Source organism: Chelonia mydas, chromosome 27 (assembly GCF_015237465.2).
Source record: "Chelonia mydas isolate rCheMyd1 chromosome 27, rCheMyd1.pri.v2, whole genome shotgun sequence".
In the NCBI taxonomy this organism is placed as follows: Eukaryota; Metazoa; Chordata; order Testudines; family Cheloniidae; genus Chelonia; species Chelonia mydas.
Genome location: NC_057860.1, coordinates 5937683 through 5960891, shown reverse-complemented (window position 1 = coordinate 5960891; position 23209 = coordinate 5937683). Strand labels below are relative to the sequence as shown.

The following is a 23209-nucleotide window of genomic DNA, read 5'->3' as shown; positions in this document are numbered from 1 at the left end:
GATGCACAAAAATAGTTGTAGTACCAAGTGACTGTATACAAATAATTTCTGTCATGCAATATAGATTTAAAACGGTCATGCAGTAAAATGGGACTTGCCATCAAGTTATTATTTTAATAAGGGCCTATTCTGGAGAGCTCCATCTTTTGCCACTATTACCAGCTATTGGAAATTTCTTAATTTGAATAATCCCGGTTCTATTGCTAACAATGATTCCACCCTCTCCTATTGGGTAGATTGTTAAATTTGTTGCAGAGGAAACAGAGAAGAGGGAGGGTTCATGGCTGAAGTCTTTAGAGTTTTCTGACTACCGGAGGGCTAAGACACCCTTCACCCTCTGCAATTCTCTATTTCTGCCACTCCCTAAAGCACTAGACATCAAAAAAGCAAAAAGGTAGCTGTATGGCGTTTGGGGATAACAACCTCAGACACAAAACCTGGGTTCTTCCAGGAAAGGGATGGGAGGGAGAGAAGGACACTTTTTTTAAAAACCTCTCCCTTTACTGGGCAATGTACCAGATACTTCTAGCACGCAAGTTCCTCCCATATAGCTGGATGCTTCTGGGTACTTCCAGGTGATCCATTAAAATTGGTGCCATTATATGAAATGTTTAAAAAAACCACATCCTTGGGTAGTTTGGGTTAATTCCTGAAATGTACAATTTGAGAGTTAATTGAGGGGAAAAAAAGGGAGGAACTGCAGAATTTATTAGAACTGTGATTCACATCTTGCCAACTGCATTTTGAGCAAGTTGGTAAGTTCCAGAAATATCTGTTCCAGTTTCATTTCTCCGCATAAGCTAAAGACAGAAAAAAATGAGAGAATACAGACTTGCTGTATAAAGATCATATGCTCCATGGAAAGTTCTTGAAGGGCAGCAAGTGCCCTCTAGAAAAGCCACCATACAATTGTTCCTTCAATGTACTGTCCATTTTGTCCCCATAAATCTCATTTCCTCTAAATGCTGCAGATCTAAGTTCCAAGGCGCTGAGCGAATCCATGGGGGGGAGAGGGGGGGGGCATTTTCCACGCACACACTCAGACCCTGAACAAGCCATAAAACCCCCGAACAAATTGAGACGTCTGGTTAATCAAATCCTCTGGTCTGCATTTAACGAAGCTGTCAGTGGTCTCCTTTCATTTGGAAATTAGAAAAGCTAGAGATGGGAGAAGTGGGATGACAGCGAAGCAAGCCCACAAAGATGCAGATACTTCAATCATCTGAAATAAGGGTGCAGAGTGGCCTGGGGACCGTCTGGACAGGGGGTCCCAGCCCCATAGTGCCCATGGGCTGGGACAGAGGGGTACTGAGTATTACAGGGGTTTGACACCATGGGTTTATCGGCCTCCCAGGGCCCGGGGATGCCCCTGGGTGAGAGCTGCTGGCAGCCCAGACTCTCAGTGTTTCCCAGGAGCTGGGGGGCCCTGCCTGGCATTGGGGACCATGTTTTTACAAGGATGAGTTTAGCCTCCCCCCCCCCCCACCCACCCCCAGATCCCAGCTGCTGCGGCGGCGGCTCCTGCACCTCCCGGCCTCCCTCTCACCCGAGGCAGCTACCACCTCAACTGCCAGGCCGGGGATCCACAGGCCGGGCCCGGCCCCGGCCCGCCCTCGCCGGCCCCTTGGCCTGGCGCTTACCCCCGTCCCCCCCGGGGCCGGGCCTGCGCTCCCCCATCCCAGCAGCGCCCTAGCAACCGCCAGGGCCCAGGCCGCTCCCCGCCCGCCCGGGACACAGGCCTCCGCCCGGCCGCCCTCAGGCCACGCTGACCCCGGTCCCCCGGGGCAGGGGCCGCGCCCCGGGGCCCCTCCAGCGGCGTCTCCCCGCCCCCCGTCCCCGGGCTTAGCCCCCCGCGGCTCTCACCTGGCGCTGCTCCCCCGCCGCTCCTCTCCCCTCCGGCCCGGCCCAGCAGCTCCCCGGGCCCCGCTCGGATCCCGCCGCCGCCGGGGGCAGGAGGAGGGCGGGGGGAACCTGCTGCGGCCACCCGGGCGGGAGGGGGAGGCCCGGGGCGGCTCCGCGGCCTCTCCTGAGCCAGGCGCCCCGCCGCTGTGGGCAGCGGGCTCCACGCGAGCTCGGCGGCTCCGAGCGGGGGGAAGCGGGGCGAGCCCCTCGCCCGCGCCGGGGAGGCCGCGGATCCCCGGCCTCGCGTAGACTCCCCTCCCGGCTAAGGTGCGCGAAGACCGGGGAGGGGGGCGGCGACGGTCTCAGAGGACAAAGGCCCCGGGGAAGGGGGGGGCGGCTCCGATGAGCCGCAGGTGGGGGCACGAGAATCCGGGGCACCCCCCTCCCTGCACGGTCAGCCCGACTAGTCGGCGATTAGTGGGGGTGGGGCGGGTGTCGGTGCGGCCGGGTCCGCCCCCTGGTCCGACTCGGCCCGGCCCGATAGGGATCGATTGGTGCAAAGACACACTAGTGAAAGCGCGTGTTCTCTCGCGAGATTTGCACGGCTGGGGGGGAGGGGAGGTCAGTGCCGGGAGGGGGGGAGGGGAGGTCAGTGCTGGGAGGGGCGAGTGCATGGGGTGGGGGGTGAATGCAGGAAGGGGAGGGGCTAATGGGGGCTGGGAGGGGCCGTGCATGGGGCTGAGAGGGGGTAGGAGTTTGTGCAGGTGGAGAGGAGTGTGCATGGGGGGCCAGGGCACCTGATAGGAGAAGTGGGGTCAAGTGTAGAGGGGAGGGGCTACATCATGGAGGAGGGGTTCGGTAGGGTGAGAGGTTAGTGCCTGCCCCAAGTGAAGGAGCTAGTGTCTGGGATGGGGGTCTCTGGATGCTGTGAGGAAGGGGACCCGCCTGCATGCGGAGTGTTGGGGCTGGGGGTCAGCAGAATTGGATTAGTGCAGAAGGGAGGGGATTGGTGGAGATTTACACCCACCCAGGGTGTTTCACCCTCCAATGAACTGCAAGACTGCTGCTGGGGGGCAAAGCAGGTGGCTGATATGCTTAACACTCAGGGGTAGGATGCTTTGCTCCCCCAGCCAAGAGGGGGCTTTCAATGAGCACTGGCAGCAACAGACCAGGCACAGAGGGAGGAGACGAGCTGATGCATAAGGATGATCAGCACGAATCCACTTTCCCTGCTTTCCTCTTGACTCCCTGTGGCGTGAAGGGAAAATTCCTCTCCATCTCCACCCAGAGGGAATTCCTCCCTCTTCCTGAGCAACAAGGGACCTTGTTTGCAAAGACAGTCTCCTCTTCCCCACGGAATGACTCCCTCCCGGTGAGGAGCAAAGGGGCCTGTCGGGAAGGGTTTATATACAGAACATCCCTAACCTCCCAATCATTGCGCCTCTGGGGAATTGAGAAAAAGACAGCAGAAAACAAGCATGCCCCCACCCCAAGGAGCCGTTTCTTAAATCTTTTTGACAAGCTTCTGATTAAATATGGGATATTGCACATAAAAAAGCAGACTGGGCAGTCGAAGAAAACAAAGTTACTTTATGTTAACTGTCGTCTTCCCTTGCGCTGTTAAAGCCAGGGGCTTGCTCTTGCAATTGCCTCTTGCTAAACGCCAACGTTACAAGGACTAGGCTGGTTACTGTGGTGGGTTACCCTGTAGTTTGTTCTTATTCCCTTTTCTTCCAAATCCTGGGGGCATCATCAGAGAGAATGTAAAGTGCCACTGAAAGGCATAGCAACTCTCTGCTTTAAGGCTGAATCAGCTTTCTGAAAAGCAAACAAATTGGGGGGGGGAGAGGAGGTTTCAGAAAGGAAGTGGCCATGCCTGTCCAAGTGGAGGCAGGCGTGGATTAAGGACGGGAAAGGAAGTTGCTGGGGCTTTGGATAAAAGATTTGCCTTCCAAAATCATAATGTAATGGAAAAGGTATTCTAGTCAGTATGTCTGCATGTCAAAGGAGAATCAGTCACTGAAGTCAGACTTGTTTTACTGCAAATAGAGTAAAGAGAAATGTACAGTCAAACAGGAATCTCTGCCAGTTTGGCAAATCTGACGATATAGAGTAGGACTAAGGGCATGATAGATCCCATTTGAATGCACAAGAAAAGGCAGGGACCTGCAGCACTGTAAAGAAATTTCTAATATTTTATTTTAAAATGGTTAATTTAACAGAGGTTAAAATCGGTAAGTTGAGGAAGGGAGGGGGGAAACTTGCTCTGCAAATCACTTTGAAAATGTCTGGCTTTTCTCGTAAACTGTATTTCCTGTGCTTTAACCTATTTCGCAGCAGGAGATCCAATCTGAGGAAGTAGCAGCAAAATTTCACCTCCCACCAAGAGATGCACCATGGGGACATAAACAGTGACAGGGATCTCTAAAAACTATTTTGAAAGTTCTTTTCTAAAAAGAGACTTCTGTAGTACTTATGTTTCTCAAGCCATCCACATTATTGGAACTAATGATCACAGTTTAGTGACATTTGGAGTTAACATTCAGTTATATAAATAAACTTCATTTGAAAAGTTAAAATCAGCAAGAGAGAATTGTATCAATAAGCAGGCCAACTCCAGCAGGATCCAATAACCTCTCTATAAAGCTATTTAGTTATACCAGCAGCCTTGAGTCATGTAGTGGGATGGATGTGGTCACTTCAGTATGGTTTTGCTCGTTCCTTTGATGAGATTTAGGATATTGCTCTTCTTCCACGTGCTGCTTTTCCTCAGTTGTGGAGCCTCTTAGGGTTCAGTGTCTTCATATTACTTGTTCAACATGTGGAGCCCCTGGGGGAAGAGTGAGGGATGCGACAAGCTGCACTTTCGTTTTATACTAAGAGTACTTAGCTCTATGGGTGTGATCCACAAAGGTACTTAGTTCCGTTAGGCACCACTGTGATCCACAAAACTCCTGCTTGGCTGTTGTCCTAAACCTGTAGGCGCCTAAACTCACTCAGCCCCTAAGTTTTTGCAGTAAAAGGAACCTAGGCGCTCATGTTTCTGGCTCTGGGCATGTGCACTCCTGCTTCACGCTAGTTGCCCAGATGGCTATCTCCTGCTTAAGCCCCAGTGCAATTCACAAAGCAGGGAAGATAGGCATTTTGCCATCTAAGTCATATGCAGGGACCCAGTGTGGTAGGTGTGCCCAGAAGCTACCTCAGGTGAGCTCACACAAAACAAGAGGAAGGAGCTCCTTTCTAACCTTTAGCCTAGTGTACTCACCTTGTAGGTGGGAGACCCCTAGTTCAAGTCCCCGCTTCTCCTGAGAGGGAGAAGGAATTTGAACAGTCTGCAGCTCCTCTCAGGTGAGTGCTCCAACTGCTAGACTGTAGAGTCATTCTAACTATTTCTCAGCCCCAATTAATATTTAATTATTCAATTTTTCATTAAACGGGAACAATTTCAATAGGAGGAGGGATTGAGGAAGACTCACATCAGAATATCCCATTGCCTGGCAGTTAGGGCACTCATCTGAGAAGTGGCAAAGCCCTGTTCAAATTCCTTCTCCCCCTCAGAAGAAAGGGGGGTACCCTAGCCACAGGCTAAGGGTTATAAGGCAAGGACTCCCTCCTAGTTTTGTATCTACCTCTGAGAGGGGGCATGGCTTAGCACATCCCCTTCTGGTCAACATCTCCCGTTGGCTAGCTTAGGTATCTCCCTGTATAACATGCTGGCTTGTGGCTCACAGTCTAAGGGTATGTCTACACTACGAAATTAGGTCAATCTTACAGAAGTCAATTTTTAGAAATCGATTTTATACAGTCAATTGCATATGTCCACACTAAGCACATTAAGTCGGCAGAGTGTGTCCATAGTACTGTGGCTACCGTCGACTTTTGGAGCGTTGCACTGTGGGTAGCTATCCCACAGTTACCGCAGTCTCTGCCGCCCATTTGAATTCTGGGTAGAAATCCCAATGCCTGATGGGGCAAAAACATTGTCGCGGGTGGTTTTGGGTACATGTCAGTTGCCCCTCCCTCCGTGAAAGCAACGGCAAACAATCGTTTCGCACCTTTTTTCTATGCAAATGCCATACTGCTGTCAGCAGAGAGTGCAGTAGGACTGCTAACCATCATCGTCATCATTCACCGCTTCCGCTGCAACTCTGCTCTGCTGCTCTTGTCGCAATAGCGAATTTCTCCATGTTTTCTGTCATGTGCTCCCGGGTACTTGTGTTCTTCTTTGGGAAATCTGCGCGATGCTAACCGTTGTCCTCCACCGCTTCCGCTGCAACTCTGCTCTCCTGGTGCCATGAATCCACCTCACAGGTCCTCTCGTTGTTCTGTATAAATATCTATTCTCGTGGCATCCGTCGTCATCTACCGCTTCCGCTGCAACTCTGCTCTCCTGCAAATGCCATACCATGGCAAGCATGGAGCCCGCTCAGCTCACTGCTGCTGTTGTGAGCACTGCAAACACCTCACGCATTATCTTGCAGTATGTGCAGAACCTGCAAAAGTAGGCAAGGAGGCGACGACAGTGCGATCACGATAGTGATGAGGACATGGACACAGACTTCTCCTAAAGCATGGACCCTGGCAATTTGGACACCATGGTGGTAATTGGGCAGGTTCATGCCGTGAACGCCGATTCTGGGCCTGGGAAACAAGCACAGACTGGTGGGACCACATAGTGTTGCAGGTCTGGGATGATTCCCAGTGGCTGCAAAACTTTCACATGTGTAAGGGCACTTTCATGGAACTTTGTGACTTGCTTTCCCCTGCCCTGAAGCACAAGAATACCAAGATGACAGCAGCCCTCACAGTTGAGAAGCTAGTGGCGATAGCCCTGTGGAAGCTTGCAACGCCAGACAGCTACCGGTCAGTCGGGAATCAATTTGGAGTGGGCAAATCTACTGTGGGGGCTGCTGTGATCTAAGTAGCCAATGCAATCACTGAGCTGCTGCTATCCAGGGTAGTGACTCTGGGAAATGTGCAGGTCATAGTGGATGGCTTTGCTGCAATGGGGTTCCCTAACTGTGGTGGGGCAATAGACGGAATGCATATCCCTCTCCTGGGACCAGACCACCTTGGCAGCCAGTACGTAAAGTGCAAGGGGTACTTTTCAATGGTGCTGCAAGCACTGGTGGATCACAAGGGACGTTTCACCGACATCAACGTGGGATGGCCGGGAAAGGTGCATGACGCTCACATCTTCAGGAACTCTGGTCTGTTTGAACAGCTGCAGGAAGGGACTTACTTCCCAGACCAGAAAATTACCATTGGGGATGTTGAAAAGCCTATAGTTATCCTTGGGGACCCAGCCTACCCCTTCATGCCATGGCTCATGAAGCTATACACAGGTACCCTGGATAGTAGTAAGGAGCAGTTCAACTATAGGCTGAGCAAGTGCAGAATGGTGGTAGAATGTGCATTTGGACGTTTAAAAGCTCGCTTGCGCAGTTTACTGACTAGGTTAGACCTCAGTGAAACCAATATTCCCATTGTTATTGCTGCTTGCTGTGCACTCCACAATATCCGTGGGAGTAAGGGGGACATGTTTACGGTGGGGTGGGAGGTTGAGGCAAATTGCCTGGCGGCCGATTACGCACAGCCAGACACCAGGGCGATTAGAAGAGCACAGCTGGGTGCCCTGCGCATCTGAGAACCTTTGAAAACCAGTTTCATGACAGGCCAGGATACGGTATGACAGTTCTCTTTGTTTCTCCTTGATGAAATCCCGCCCCGTTGGTTGACTCTACTTCCCTGTAAGCCAACCGACCTCCCCCCTTTGATCACCACTTTCAGAGGCAATAATGTCATTATTGTTTCAAAATCATGTATTCTTTATTAATTCATCACACAAATAGGGGGAAAACTCGCAAGGTAACCCGGGAGAGATGGGAGAGGAGGGAAGCACCGGGTGGGGTGGTGGATGAGGGCAGGAGGGAAGGACAAGGCCACACTACAGTTCAAAACTTATTGAATGCCAGCCTTCTGCTGCTTGGGCAATCCTCTGGGGTGGAGTGGCTGGGTGGCCCTAGCCTCCCCGCCCCGCGTTGTTGGTCGTATGGGTGAAGAGGACATGGAACTTGGGGAGGAGGGCAGGCAGTTATACAGGGGCTGCAGCGGCGGTCTGTGCTCCTGCTGCCTTTCCTGCAGCTCCACCAGATGACTGAGCATGTCAGTTTGCTCCTATATTAGACTCAGCATTGCATCCTCTCTCCTTTCATCGCGCTCCTCCCTCCTCTCATCGTGTTCATTTAACGCTTTCCTGGTCTCTGCCATTGTTTGCTTCCGTGCATTCTGCTGAGCTCTTTCAGTGCGGGAGGACTGCATGAGCTCTGAGAACATTTCATCACGAGTGCGTTTTTTTCGCCTTCTAATCTGCGCTAGCCTCTGGGACGGAGATGATGGGGGAGCGTAGAAACATTTGCAGCTGCAGGAGGGAAAAAAAGGGAGAGTAGTATTTTAAAAGATACATTTTAGAGAACAAAGGGAAGACTATTTCACACTGAATCAAGCAATTCACATTACACAGCGCATGTGCTTTTGGTACAAGGTCACATTTTGCTTCTTTTTTGAGTGCCTGCCGGTTTGGTGTGAGACATCACACATGCTTGGCTGGGCAACAGAATTCGACTTGCAGGCAACCATGGTAAGGCAAAGGGTTTCAGCTTCTTCAGGCTTTGTAACACGTGGGAACAGTTTCAAACAGCAGCCCCCTCCTTTCCCATACCAAGCAAAGCCCATTGGGTTGGCCATTTAAAAGGAGGGACTGTGGCTTTAGGGTGAATGTGCAGCACAACCCCTCCCCCCCAATTCTCTGGGATGATCGCTTCACCACCACCCCCCCCCACACACACACCACGTGGCTAGTATCAGGGAAGATCCCTGTCAGCCAAACGCGAACAGCTCAGCATGAATGGGTCTCCCCTCACCGTGTGGCAAACAGCAGGGATGATTTCTTTTCAGCCAAAGGCAAACAGTCCAGCAGGAACGGGCACCTCTGAATGTCCCCTTAAACAAATTTCCCATATTTGAACCAGGTGACCATGAATGATGTCACTCTCCTGAGGCTAACACAAAGAGATAAAGAACAGATGTTGCTTGAATGCCACCAAAGCCTGGGCCCTTCGCTGCAATGCTTTGTTCTGCAATGATTTCAGACTACTTGCTACTGGCTTGGCATGGTAAAAGTGTCCTACCATGGAGGACGGAATAAGGCTGACCTCCCCAGAAACCTTCTGCAAAGGCTTTTAGAGTCCCTGTAGGATTTCCGCTCCATCCTCAGACACGTTAACAGACTTTTCCAGTAGCTATACTGGCCACAAATGCATCCCAAGTCTTCAGGGAAAATTAATTATTAAACAGGCTTGCTTTTAAACCCTGTATTATATTTACAAAGGTACACTCACCAGAGGTGCCTTCTCCGGCTTCATGGTCCGGGAGCCCGCCTTGGGAGGGTTAGGAGGGTATTGGCTCCAGGGTGATGAACAGTTCCTGGCTGCCGGGTAGAAGGAATTCTCGGCTTGTCTGCTGTGCGCTATCCTCAACCTCCTCCTCCTCCTCCTCATCCACAAAATCCTCATCCCTGTTGCGTGAGACTCCCCCTTGCAGGTGTCCACGGACAGTGGTGGGGTAGTGGTAGGGGCGCTCATCATAGAAGCAGCATGTATGAGGCTCTGACCTGGAGCAACCGTTTGCATCCTTTATTTTTTGGTAAGCTTGCCTCAGCTCCTTAACTTTCACCAGGCACTGCTGTGTGTCCCTGTTGTAGCCTGTGTCCATCATGCCCTTGGAGATTTTGGCAAATATATTGGCATTTTCTCTTTTGGAACAGAGTTCTGCCTGCACAGATTCTTCTCCCCATACAGCGATCAGATCCAGTATCTCCCGTTCGGTCCATGCTGGACCTCTTTTGTGATTCTGGGACTCCATGGTCACCTGTGCTGATGAGCTCTGCATGATCACCTGTGCTGATCAGCTCGCCATGCTGGCCAAACAGGAAATGAAATTCAAAAGTTCCCGGGGTTTTTCCTGTCTACCTGGCCAGTGCATCTGAGTTGAGAGTGCTGTCCAGAGTGGTCATAATGGAGCACTCTGGGATAGCTTCCGGAGGCCAATACCATCAAATTGCATCCACACTACCCCAAATTCGACCCAGCGAGGTCGATTTTAGTGCAACTCCCCTCACCGGGGAGGAGTACAGAAATTGATTTTAAGAGCCCTTTGACAAAACAGGCTTGGTCGTGTGGACGGGTGCAGGGTTAAATCGACCTAACGGTGCTAAATTCGACCTAAACTCATAGTGTAGACCAGGGCTAAGATGCCTCTCTCTCCCCTTTCACTGTATAGGAGTCTGGGCGCCTAACTCAGGCTCTGTGGATTGCAGGGCTGTTCCTGTGATTTTCTAGGTGCCTAAAAGTTAGGCATGGCAATGCTCAGCATCACACTGTCTCAGTCCCTTTGCAGATCTGGGCCTAACTCTCTGTTTCATGGAGGCCAGCAACTGCCCTGCTCTTCTAGCAGGGTTCAGAACCAGCTTACCAAGGAATGTGGTCCATACTCCATCCGTTGGATTCTTTAAACCCAGTCTGGATGTTTTTCTAAAAGATTATGCTGTAGATCAACCACAAGTTACTGGGCTCAGAGCAGGCACCGAGTGAAATTCTGTGGCCTGTGTTATGCACAAGGCCAGACAAGATGAATAGGTGGTGAGCTGTGATTACCACCCAATTGACTAAGAATTGCACACATCCTATTCTTGTGACCGTATGTCCCCACACCCCCTATCCCCACTTACCTGTTCATCTCATCTGCTAATGTCTTGTCTGTTAGACTGGAGCAAGATGAAACTCTTTGGGGAAAGGGATTGTCCTTTTCTGTGTGTTTGTACAGCACCTGGCACAATTGGGCCACAACCATCCTTTCCTGGCCACAAGATTTCATCTTTTCCTTCTCTGATGCAGACGAAACCATGGCTATCCATGTCTTCGCCAACTCCAGACTAGTCCATAGCAGCACACTCTAGTTGGGGGCTGCTCTTGCAGGACACACGGAAGCTTTAGCTAGTGCAGAATGAAAAGGAGTACTTGTGGCACCTTAGAGACTAACCAATTTAAAATTGGTTAGTCTCTAAGGTGCCACAAGTACTCCTTTTCTTTTTGCGAATACAGACTAACACGGCTGCTACTCTGAAACTAGTGCAGAATAAGGCATGACACATTTTAGATAGGGTGGATGGATAAATGCATACGACACCCATGGTTCTTGCTCTGCACTGACTCCGAAACACTTACAAGTGTAATTCAGGCTGTTGATTACTATCTGTAAAACCCTCAGTGCTCTGACACTAAGGAATTTTACATCAGAATTCCCACCCATACAGCTGAAGTAGGTAGCTCAGATGGGAATTTTTTGAATACAATTATCTAATGTGGACACAGCCTACATCTCAGTTATATCAGACACCCTCTCCCTACACTTCATCACAGCACTTGCCTCCAGTATAATGCTTCATCAGTGCTACTCATCCCAGTGGTCATTTGCTTGTATGTGATAACCTCACCCTCCATCCTTGCTCTGTTTAGGTGTTAGAGTTTCTGCCTTAGAAAGCTTACAACTTCACTCTGTATCTTAGTACATCACTCTGCCCACCCATCCTGTTTGGGCCTTTCAGGTGCTACTGTAAAATAAACGTTTAATAAGACTGTGGGTCCTAAGGTAAGACCTTGTGGTAGCAGGTGCCTGAACATTCTCACTGATGGGCGATCCGCAATGGCATTTGCTGCTGCTGGAAAACTGCCAGCTCTGGACTGAGCGTAGAGCTGGTGGGGAATTTTTCAAAAAAACTTTTTTTTTTTAATCAGAAATCCAATTAATCAACTTTTTAGGGGAAAGGGCTGGTTTCAACAGATTTCTTAAACTAGAAATTTTATTTTGGAAAAATCTGTCAAAATTGTTGCCTTTTGACTTTTTTAAATGAAAATTTTCAGTTTTCTGGTTCTAAAGGACTTCTTGTTTAGAATTAAGCTAAAATTAGTAGAAAGTAAAAAAAAATGGTAAAAACGGTTGAAATCGAAATGAAATGTTTCAAAATGATCAAAACAAAAATATTCTGATGGACCCAAACTGATTTTTTTTTCCAGATTTTCAGCTGGCAACAAGTTTTGAGATTTCAGCTTTTCATCCGGATTTGGGATGGGAAAATGTTTTGAGATCTCAAACGGTTTTACAGGACAGGAAAACCGTTTCCCATCCAGCTCCTAACTGAATGTGAGGCAAAACTCAACTCTTTGTATTTTGTTTTTAACGAACTGTAGAGGTTGGCTAGGCCCCCAGTTCTGGTCTTTATAAAGAAGCTGGTTTTGATGGTTTGGGGGAAGGTGGACAAGAACTGAGTGGTGAGAGAGAGACAGAATATATATTCCTTAATTTGGATAAATGTATTTTCTTGATGATGTAAAGGCTGGATAGTATAGCAATAGGAAATTTATCAATGTGTGTAATAACTACATGTCCTCACTCAAGAGGATACGTAAGCCCTTCTACACCATCTTTTTCTCTGCCAGAATCCTCTCTTTTGCAGCATCCATCTCTCCAGATGATCTCTTCCAAATATTGCTCTTGCCTCCTTTTGATCTTCCCCAATGGCAATCACTGTATTCTTCGACGAGCCTTCTGTGATGTCATATATGGCACTTGTTACATGTTGCACTTTATATATGGCACTTGTTACATGTTTCAGAAGAACCGTCCATCTGTCTGCTCGCTTTGATGGTCCATCCTTCAGAGCCATATCCCTCTCCTTGAGTTTGGCTTAGTAGGCAATCATGGAGTCCTCCCCAAATACTTTTCCATTCATGCATTTTGAACATGAAGCAATAGGATTAGCCATAGGGTAGATTTCAGAGTAGCAGCCGTGTTAGTCTGTGTCTGCAAAAAGAACAGGAGTACTTGTGGCACCTTAGAGACTAACAAATTTATTTGAGCATAAGCTTTCGTGGGCTACAGCCCACTTCATCCGATGCATGCAGTGGAAAATACAGTAGGATGATTTTATATACACAGGGAACATGAAACAATGGGTGTTACCATACACACTGTAACGAGAGTGATCAGGTAAGGTGAGCTATTACCAACAGGAGAGAAAAAACACCTTTTGTAGTGATAATCAAGGTGGACCATTTCCAGCAGTTGACAAGAACGTGTGAGGAACAGTAGGGGGGAAAAATAAACATGGGGAAATAGTTTTACTTTGTGTAATGACACATCCACTCCCAGTCTTTATTCAAGCCTAATTTAATGATGTCCGGTTTGCAAATTAATTCCAATTCAGCAGTCTCTCGTTGGAGACTTTTTACCTCAAGGTCACAGCTTTGAATCCAACCTAGGTTAATGGCAACCAAAATTTGTTCAAACGTGATGGCTGTGCGGAGGTCCATGTGAAATGTGTTTGTTGGCTCACATCATACTGCCAACTGAAAGTGGTCAAAAATCATGAGTCAGGCTGTCAGAAATCATGAGATTAAATAATAAAATAATAATAATATATTTTGAATTCTTTTTCTTCTGTTTATGAGCTTTTCAGAGGCACTCACTTCATTTTTTTCAATCCTTTCTCCACAACCATGAGGTCTAGAAACTTACTTTTTTAACAAAAAACAGATTTTTCCAGTAATAACATGATTCCAGCAGCTGAGGCTTTTGAGTATTGCAAAACTCATGATTAAATTGTGAGATTTGGCAACACTGCTCTCAGTGTAGAGCCTAGTGGGAAAATGGCCAAATCACAAAAAAACAAAGAAAAAATCTCAGTACCACAATTGGCACTAAGTAGCACTCTTTTAGGGTGTCTCAGGAGACTAGATAGGTTACAGAAACTAAATTCACCAGACTCCCCTACGAGGGATTCCCCAGTTCAGAATCAAGGCCCATCAGTGGGACAGTGTAGGAGATATTTTTATGCTGCTACCCATATTATGCCTGGCCTGTGGATAAAGAGAACACTTCTGCCTCTGGACTATGAGTCCAGCACATGATTCACAAAAAATAATATGCCACCACCTGACTTCCTCCAGAGGCCACTGAGAGAGCGTCTACCCTCATACACAATGGAGATTCTTAGTTATGCTGCTCCCTCCCCTTCACCTGTTTACACAGACAGGGACATACAGCTCCAGTTACCCAATGTACAGTCACTAAACTTTTCTCTGATCCAAGCAAGCACTTGTTCTACCAAGATGGCAGAGACAAGGGATATGAACATAACATGGTGACTGCATCTTCTTTCCATTTACTCGTCTGCACAGACATTTAAAGTGATCTAATTGCCCTTTATGTGAAAGAAAGCCTCTCATTCAATATTAGGTTCCCAGACCACCCAAGAGGATATTATTCTCTCCAGAGCCAGTATGTGACCATGGGGAAATCACTTAACATCTCTGTGCCTAAATTCCCTCATCTGTGAAACAGGTATAATAATACCCTACTACGTTACAGGGTGTGGGAAGGCTAAAATAAACAAACTGCTTTTTATGTTCTTAGACCTTTGGGCAGAAGCTACTGTGTATGTGGGAAGTTAAATCATCATATTGTAAAGTTCCTGGGGTTCCTGCATGTGTGGGTGGATGTGTTTATAAAGACTTATTCAGGTAGCAAAGAAGTCAAGTACTCAAAAGCTAGGAATTACCAGATCTACAGTTGCCCATGCAACCTTAATCTACCCCTTTGTGCATCCATCCTATGCACTGAATGAGGCAGGGGTCCTGTGGAAAAATAGCAAGTGATCATGTAATTAAAGACTGTATCATGATGCACACACCCATGTGCTGCCCCGAGAGAGAGAGAGAGAGGGGCCTGGCTGCTGTTGTCTTGTGCTGGATCCATGGGCTGTTGGGAGAGTCTGGCCCAGTTCTCTCTCCCTCTGTCCAAGAATTGGGGGAGTTCCAGCCCCATATGATGCCCCTGGGGGGCAGGTTAAAGGGCCAATGGGGCCTTGTGCTGGATCTGGACATTTACAGGGGGAAGCCTGCCTCCTCCCCCTTTTCTACTACAGCTGCTCCAACAGCTCCCTGGTGTTCCCCATGCAGCCTGTGCTGCTGCTTCGGTGGAGGCATGAGCCCAGACTCGGAATGCTCCATGATTTTGGTAGGCTGCCAGAGTTTTCCAAAGGCCCACAAGTGAGAGACAGGAAATGATGGTTTTGAACATTTTAGATCTTGGCCAAAGCTGAGGTGGAATTTCATGGGCCAAAGAAAAGGCATGCCCATGGCTTAAGGGCACCTCCTACTGAATATCAAAGACCTGCTGTGGGATCCCTTCTCAAAGAAAAGGTTGCAAGAATCCGTTGTAGTGGAAAGTTAAGCAGCCTAAATATAGGGAAGTCACTACCAGCTCCCCTCTCCCCCGGTACTGGATGAAATCAGAACTGCTCAGTTGTATGGCACATGCCCTATATTGATACTAGTTAGTGGAGATTCTCCTTTAGGTTATGTAGTAGTGGAGCTCTGGGTTTGGAGCAGGCGGATGTGAGTTTTTCTCTCCTTTTCACCAGGGTGGCTGTAATATGCACCATAGCGAGTCTTGCTGTTCCAAGGGCAGCAGATGTGTTGGAATAGGCCTTCATTTCCAGGCAATGGTAGCACTCTCTGCAATCAGGACGTCTTTTCAACCACACCCACTTTGAGATGGTCCATTTGTTGTCAAGGACCAGTAAGCGTCACTTATTAGTTTTGCAGACTATAAAACGTCATTGAAATGATACATTCAATTTTACAATGTAGCTTCTGGGGTGGAGGTAAAAGGAGAAGACAGGCATGGGCTATGTGGCCCAATACACTGAGTTTCTCTCCATCTCTCCAACCAAGGGGCTTCAGAACCAACATGTTTAGAATGTTTTTAAGCTAACATGATGCTGCTAACCACCTACCCAACGTAGCTTTTAATTCCCTAAGACAGTGGTTCTCAACCAGGGGCCTGGGGCTTCCTGGGAGGCCATGAGCAGGTTTCAGGTGGTCCGCCAAGCAGGGCCAGCGTTAGACTCATTGGGGCTCAGGGCAGAAAGCTGAAGCCCCACCACATGGGGCTGAAGCCCGGGTCCCTGAGCCCAGCCACCCGCAGCTCAAGCCGAAGCCTGAGCAATTTAGCTTCATGAGGGCCCCTGTGCTGTGGGGCCCCAGGCAACTGCCCTGCTTGCTACCCCTTAACACCAGCCCTGGCTTTTATATGCAGAAAACCAGTTGTTGTGGCACAGGTGGGCCGTGGAGTTTTTATAGCATGTTGGGGGGGGGGGGGGGGCTCAGAAAGAGAAAGGTTGAGAACCCCTGCTCTAAGACATTAGTGACAGTAAGTTTAATGATCTTATCTCTATACATCATAAAACCATCATGGAATTCAGTCTGATCAGCGTTCTCTGCTCCGTAGGGCCAGGACTGGAACAGCCCAAGAACTACACACAATAACCTAGTAATCCTCCCACAACTCCTTTTTGGGTCAGGACCCCTATGATTACAACACTGTGAAATCTCAGATTTAAATAGCTGAAATCATGAAATTTACTATTCTAAAAATCCTATGACCATGAAATTGACCAAAACAGACCGTGAATTTGGTAGGGCACTATCCATTGGTCTGTAGTAGACCTGGTTCAAATAAAGGCCATTAAGCCTGTTGCTTTCAAGAACATAACAGCCGGCATACTGGGTCAGACCAAACATCCATCTAACCCAATATCCTGTCTTCTGACAGTGGCCAATTGCCAAGTGCCCCAGAGGGAACGAACGGAACAGGTAATCATCAAGTGATCCATCCCATCACTCATTCCCAGCTTCTGGCAAACAGAGGCTAGGGACACCATCCCTGCCCATCCTGGCTAATAGCCATTGATGGACCAGTAACATCTAAAACAAAATCACGTTTAACCAGTACTTTTTTATTCCAAGTTCCTGTTTAAATGCTAAAACAGAACAAACAAGATTAAAAAAAAATACAGCTACATTCATGGCTGCATGCTTACATGGTTGCAAGTTTTTGCATGAAGCTTGAGTTAAAACCAGACAGATGTGGTAAGAGCCTTTTAGCTAGTAGAATAATCATAAGAAACTTCATTTTATATCTTTTAAAAGAGTGTGAACTGTTTTTATGGGATCCATCAGCTTTAAATGAATAATTTATAACGAAAGAAATAGCCTTCCTTATGTTACAACAAACCCTTGGGTGATTAATAAGGAATTTTTCTAATTACTTTAATTTCCCCCAATTATACTGCTTGTTTACTTCAGTAAATAACTCTCCTTCAAGGGAGATAAAACTATCCCCTAGAGGAACAGCTCCCTCTGGGGATCAGGGGGAAGGGACTGCAGGAAACTGGCTCAGGTGCCAGCAGTCTCTGGAAAGGCGACATTTAAGCAAAGGCAGGGATGGTTAGACGAGAGGCAGAGGGATGTCATGCTGGAGAATTACAGGATTCTTCTTTCCTAAACCTGACTTGATCTCCTGGATGGGATGAGGGAAAGAGACAAGCATCACCAGGACTCAAAGGAAAAGGAGCTCCTGTGAGCAATGATGCAATCGTTACCTTAAAAGCAGACATTTATACTTCCAGTCTCAGTTGCAAGCAGACACTTTTGTCTAGGTATTGTCCATTCCCCTGTAAGCTCCTCAGGGCAGAGACCTGTCTTATTCAATGACTGTAAAGCACTAACTCTATAAATATTAAAACCTCTTCCAAGTCCAGTAACCAATTTTTTTTTAAAGGCTAACTGAAATACTGTGTACAGAAGTACTTGTGGCACCTTAGAGACTAACAAATTTATTAGAGCATAAGCTTTTGTGGGCTACAGCCCACTTCATCGGATGCATAGAATGGAACATATAGTAAGATATATACACATACACATACAGATAAGTTGGAAGTTACCATACAAACTGTGAGAGGCTGATTAGTTAAGATGAGCTATTATCAGCAGGAGAAAAAAACTTTTGTAGTGATAATCAAGGTGGCTCATTTAGACAGTTGACAAGAAGGTGTGAGGATACTTAAGGAAATAGATTCAATATGTGTAATGACCCAGCCACTCCCAGTCTCTCTTCAAACCCAAGTTAATGGTATCTAGTTTGCATATTAATTCAAGCTCAGAAGTTTCTCCTTGGAGTCTGTTTTTGAAGCTTTTCTGTTGCAGAATTGCCACCCTTAAATCTTTTACTGAGTGGCCAGAGAGATTGAATTGTTCTCCTACCTATATGCCATCATGTGCCAGCAATGCCCCTCTGCCATGTACATTGGCCAAACCGGAGAGTCTCTATACAAAAGAATAAATGGACACAAATCTGACATCAGGAATCATAACATTCAAAAACTGGTAAGAGAACACTTCAACCTCTCTGGCCACTCAGTAAAAGATTTAAGGGTGGCAATTCTGCAGCAGAAAAGCTTCAAAAACAGACTCCAAGGAGAAACTGCAGAGCTTGAATTAATATGCAAACTAGATACCATTAACTTGGGTTTGAAGAGAGACTGGGAGTGGCTGGGTCATTACACATATTGAATCTATTTCCTTAAGTATCCTCACACCTTCTTGTCAACTGTCTAAATGGGTCACCTTGATTATCACTACAAAAGCTTTTTTCTCCTGCTGATAATAGCTCATCTTAACTAATCAGCCTCTCACAGTTTGTATGGTAACTTCCAACTTATCTGTATGTGTGTGTGTGTGTATATATATCTATCTCTATATCTATCTCTATATCTATCTCTATATCTATCTCTATATCTATCTCTTACTATATGTTCCATTCTATGCATCCGATGAAGTGGGCTGTAGCCCACGAAAGCTTATTCTCTAATAAATTTGTTAGTCTAAGGTGCCACAAGTACTCCTGTTCTTTTTGCTGATACAGACTAACATGGCTTCTACTCTGAAACACTGAGGAGTTCTCTCGGGGCTATAGCTTAGCAATGCGGCCATCCCATGGCAAGGGGCAATCCCTCCGCTTTAAAGGGGATCTGTAAAGGAAAGGGACAATTAAATTTGTGCTTTTTTCTGCTACTTAGAACATCTGTAGGCTTGGAAGGATTAGATCTTTATCAGTAAACACTGGCAAATGATTTCACTGTACACACACACACAGACAAAAAAATATTTCCATCAATAATAACTGAAATTTAGAGATAGACAAAGAAAAATGCTGCTTGAGAACTTAAGAGTTTGACTTAAGGGTTTTTACTTGGTATATTTTGATATGCGAGGTGGACAATTTGTGTTTTAACAGTTATAAAGCTTTAACTTTTTGAATCTCAACACCTATGGTCATTAAATTGCTATAGTCTTACCCCCCATAGTTTCCCACAACTGTGAAAACTGATAAAAACGCATAAAATTCAATATCAATATCCATCTAAATCATAAACATTCAAAATTGAATCCTGCCAAGCCTAAATATCTGTGAAGAAAAGATGCATTCTCCATAGGTTTTTTGCCTTAGAAATAGGCATTTTGAGTCTGGTCTTCTCCTCCATCCATGTGGTTTGAAAGTTCTCTCAACCCTGAACAGAAGGAGCAGGATTGTAGCACCTTTAACAAGAGATTTTCTTCCAGCTGTTCTCTCAAGCATTAACCAGGTATTTCCAAAGAACTGTTTTGGAGTCTGACTTTAAAACACAAAAATAGTATCAGCTTGCACAGCACTCAAAGGGAGGCTCCAAGGGACTTGTTGGGTCACCTTTGCACCTGTATTCAGCCTTGGAACACATCACCCGACGGAGTTAGGAATGACAATTGCAGAGGGACAGGCTGGCTGTGTGGTGGCAGTGTCACGAATCAACAGGGCCAGCTCCTAAACATGACGATGGTGGCAGGAGATGTCATCGCGATGCCTGTGGGCTCTCCCAGCACCAGTCAAGCCAATGGACCCAGTCCTGTATCAATGACAAAGCTCCCATTGACTTCTAAGGGACCAGGAGCAAATTCTTCTCTTTCTACTTCCTCTTTCACCCTTCCAGGCATAGGTTCTTGTTAGGTCTTTGTCAGTGAGATGAAACAGCCCCTAACGAGCTGACATCTCCTTCCTGTGTAGGTACTCTTAGCCCATGATCATCTCACCATCAAAATATATGCGCTGTGAGTGGAATGGCATGTGAGGTGCACCAGATTGCATAGGCACAGCCCTGGCTCCTCTCCCCGCAGCAATGTCAGCCAAAACTAGTCATTAGGAAGGTGTCAGGCTGGATTCTCTCCAACAGAGATCCTGAGAGGGGGAGGCACTAGGGGAAGGTAGATGGAGAGTAGGAGGGTCACAAGCCAGCAGCTACTTGGAAGCATCCCAAATCCCCTCCAGTCCCTCCCCTCGCCAATGCCATTTCCCCCCCCCCCCAAAACCTGGTCATCTTCGTCCGATTCTGATAATTAAACATAGGCTTGATGGAATTTCCCCCACCTTCTCCACTCTATACACGTGAAAATCCACAATCAGAAATGATTGTCTGTTCTGGTCTATACTTTGACACCTATCACAGCATGCTATTTTTGCCCCGTGCTTGACTGAATTGAACCTGGATATCTTCATAGAATAGAATATCAGGGTTAGAAAGGCCCCTCAGGATGTCATCTAGCCCACCCCCCTGCTCAAAGCAGGATCAATCCCAAATTTTGTCCCAGATCCCTAAATGGCCCCCTCAAGGATTGAACTCACAACCCTGGGTTTAGCAGGCCAATGCTCAAACCACTGAGCTATCCCTCCCCCCGCAGATCAGTGCAGATCAGCTGCAGTACAGCACACGAGCTTGCTTGGAAAGGCTTAAGTAGTGGTGTAAACCATGGCTGGAAAAGTTTACTGTAAATCAGTTCTTTATAATTGTAACATAGACTGTAACCTCGCACGCTATTTAAATCAGATTCCACAGAGTAAAAAAAAACTGGCTCCCGAAGATGTGGAACACAAGGACAGCTTTTGAACCCTGTGGTAGGCTTCCACTAAGTTAACTACTAGACACCGTCCACCACATCGAGTCAGTTGATTATGTTACGTAGGATGGAACGTGATCCTATGTGAGCCTGCATGAGTAGCACAGGGCTGGAATGGATCTGCACTCACTAGCCAGCCTGACTTTGAAAACTGTTAGGGCAACCCATGTGACTTTGATTTTCAACATCTAGAGCAGCGAGTGACAAAAAGGTGATGGGGCAAGAGGATCTGGGTGGATAGAGTGGATGGTTGAAATGAACCCCACTGTGCTGCAAACTGCAAAACCTGAAGATAAGGTCCAAACTCCTGTTCCTTTTCATGTAGACACTCGGAAGACAGAGAACTCGTTACTCATTTTGCTCGGGCTCAACAAGAGACAGTGAGTGCCCATTTCTTAGGTAAATTGTTAGTCACCATTAATTTAAAAAACAAAGACTAGTAACTAGATATTATTGTGGAGTTGTCCTGAGCATAGCTCCACCTTGCACACAAAGCATGTGAACTTACGACTAGTCTGGTCATTTCAGAAGGCGCCAGAATTCAGCATGAAATGGCAGGTCTGCTCAGTGCCACATGCTTCACAGGAGGAGAGTCCCAGCAAGTCCAAATACAGCACATGTGATAGACACACCTTGCTAATGAACACGCCCATTCTCCTTATGTCCTGCAGGGAAGGGCTTGCGGTATTTACACTGGATCCACACTCGATGCATTGTCACTTGCTTCCCTCGATTCACCTGTAGGCGCCGATCGACCAGATTCTGGACTTTTTCCAACCCAGCCGTGGTGAAAAGAGCATCCAGTTCATCTAGGAGGAGTGGGGAGGAGGCAGTTAAGACAGCAGAAGCATTAATTTGATCAACGCTTGCTTGTAGGTTAAACTGCTCTAAGTGGGAGCCAAAAGATTCCTTTGAATGTTCAAGGAATCTGGAAAAATCCAGTGCTTTTGATTCCACAGTCAAATGGAAGGACCACATGATAGCCGGCTTTGAATGTGTCATGACCTCTACCTTGTCTGCCAACCCTTGTGGTCATCTCACGGCAAGAGTTAACAGCGACCTTGGGGTACATGTTCTGCTCTGCTCTACTGAGGGGGAAGAGAAGTGCTTGGATGATCGGCATCACAGAGAGCAAAGGGGAGGAGGAAGAGAAGACAGCAGCAACCCTAGAATGAAGAGGTGGGCATTGTCCATGCATGAATGCCTGAGGGGACGAACTTTCCAAGATTAGGGATAGTTGAGACAGGAATGTGTTTTTCAAGGGGCTTGATCAAGATGCTAAGCACCCTCAAATCCCGAAGTCTCTGGGAATGGAGGACACGCAGTACCCTACAGGATCAGGCCTATGCTGTAAAGCTCTAGGGTTAAGCTTACAGTCCTGTATGTCTGATATATAGGACCCTACCAAATTCACGGTCCATTTTGGCCAATTTCATGGTCATCAGATTTTTTACATAGTAAATGTCATGATTTCAGCTATTTAAATCTGAAATTTCATAGTGTTGTAATTGTAGGGGTCCTGACCCAAAAAGGAGTTGTGGGAGGGTCGGAAGGTTATTGGGGGGGGGGGGGGGGGAGTGGCGGCGGCGTGTTGGTACTTCTACCCTTACTTCTGTGCTGCGGCTGGTCACAGCTGCCCTCAGAGCTGGCCAGCTGGAGAGCGGCGGCTGCTGGCCGGGAGCCCAGCTCTGAAGGCAGAGTCACCGCCAGCAGCAGTGCAGAAATAAGGATGGGGTGTGGTGTTGCCACCCTTACTTCTGCGCTGCTGCCTGCAGAGCTGGGCCCGCAGTCAGCAGACACCACCACTCCCAAGCTCTGAAGGCAGCAGCGCAGACGCAAGGTTGGCATGGTCTGGCATTGCCAACCTTACTTCTACTCTGCTGTGGGAGGGCACCGCCTTCAGAGCTGGGCACCTGGCCAACAGCCACCGCTCTCCGGCCACCCAGTTCTGAAGGCAGTGCAGAAGTAAGGGTGGCAATACCGCGACCCACCCCCCCCACAAAATAACCTTGCGACTCCCCTGTAACTCCCTTTTGGGTCAGGACCCCTGTCTGCCCTGTGAAATCAGTACAGTACAGTACAGGATAAAAGCACCCAAAAGACCAGATTTCACAGGGGGAGACCAAATTTCATGGCCCGTGACATGTATTTCATGGCTGTGAATTTGGTAGGGCCCTACTGATATGGGTTGTGGTCATTAATCCAAAAACATCCCAGAAAAGCCACATCAAGAGTGGATGATCAAGACACCAAGTGCCCTCCAGGCCAGAACAATGCTATAGCCAAGTAGTCCAAACACAAGCGATAGGCTGCATGATGCATTTTGTACCAGGGTGCCCTGACGCACTGGCTGCATGTAAAGCCAGAGACCTAGTCGTGGTGGGGAGAGATCCAGTGTAACTGCAGCTCTGGGAGCATGT

The 23209-nt window shown here is 47.5% G+C and overlaps 2 protein-coding genes across 11 annotated transcripts in view; both read right to left on the bottom strand.

Annotated features, from left to right (window-relative positions):
* Positions 1-2396, bottom strand: part of TLK2 (tousled like kinase 2) — a 52650-nt gene extending 50254 nt beyond the window's left edge. For 3 of the 5 annotated variants that reach the window (XM_037886860.2, XM_037886862.2, XM_037886861.2), the window contains exon 1: positions 1864-2396. The gene's annotated coding sequence lies outside the window, so the exon portion shown is untranslated. The remainder of the gene's footprint in view (positions 1-1863) is intronic. The other 2 variants (XM_037886863.2, XM_043536839.1) reach the window with 1 other exon arrangement.
* Positions 2397-7655: 5259 nt separating this feature from the next.
* Positions 7656-23209, bottom strand: part of METTL2A (methyltransferase 2A, methylcytidine) — a 35680-nt gene continuing 20126 nt past the window's right edge. Inside the window, exons 9-10 of one of the 6 annotated variants that reach the window (XM_043536834.1) lie at positions 21422-21598; positions 16739-17322 (exon numbers count right to left, since the gene is read on the bottom strand). In XM_043536834.1, coding sequence (XP_043392769.1) covers positions 21426-21598 — 173 coding nt within the window. In that variant the 3' untranslated portion in view covers positions 16739-17322; positions 21422-21425. Of the gene's footprint in view, positions 8264-11972; positions 12763-16738; positions 17323-19033; positions 20090-21297; positions 21599-23209 lie in introns of those variants that run through there. The other 5 variants (XR_005223498.2, XM_037886829.2, XM_037886830.2 and 2 more) reach the window with 5 other exon arrangements.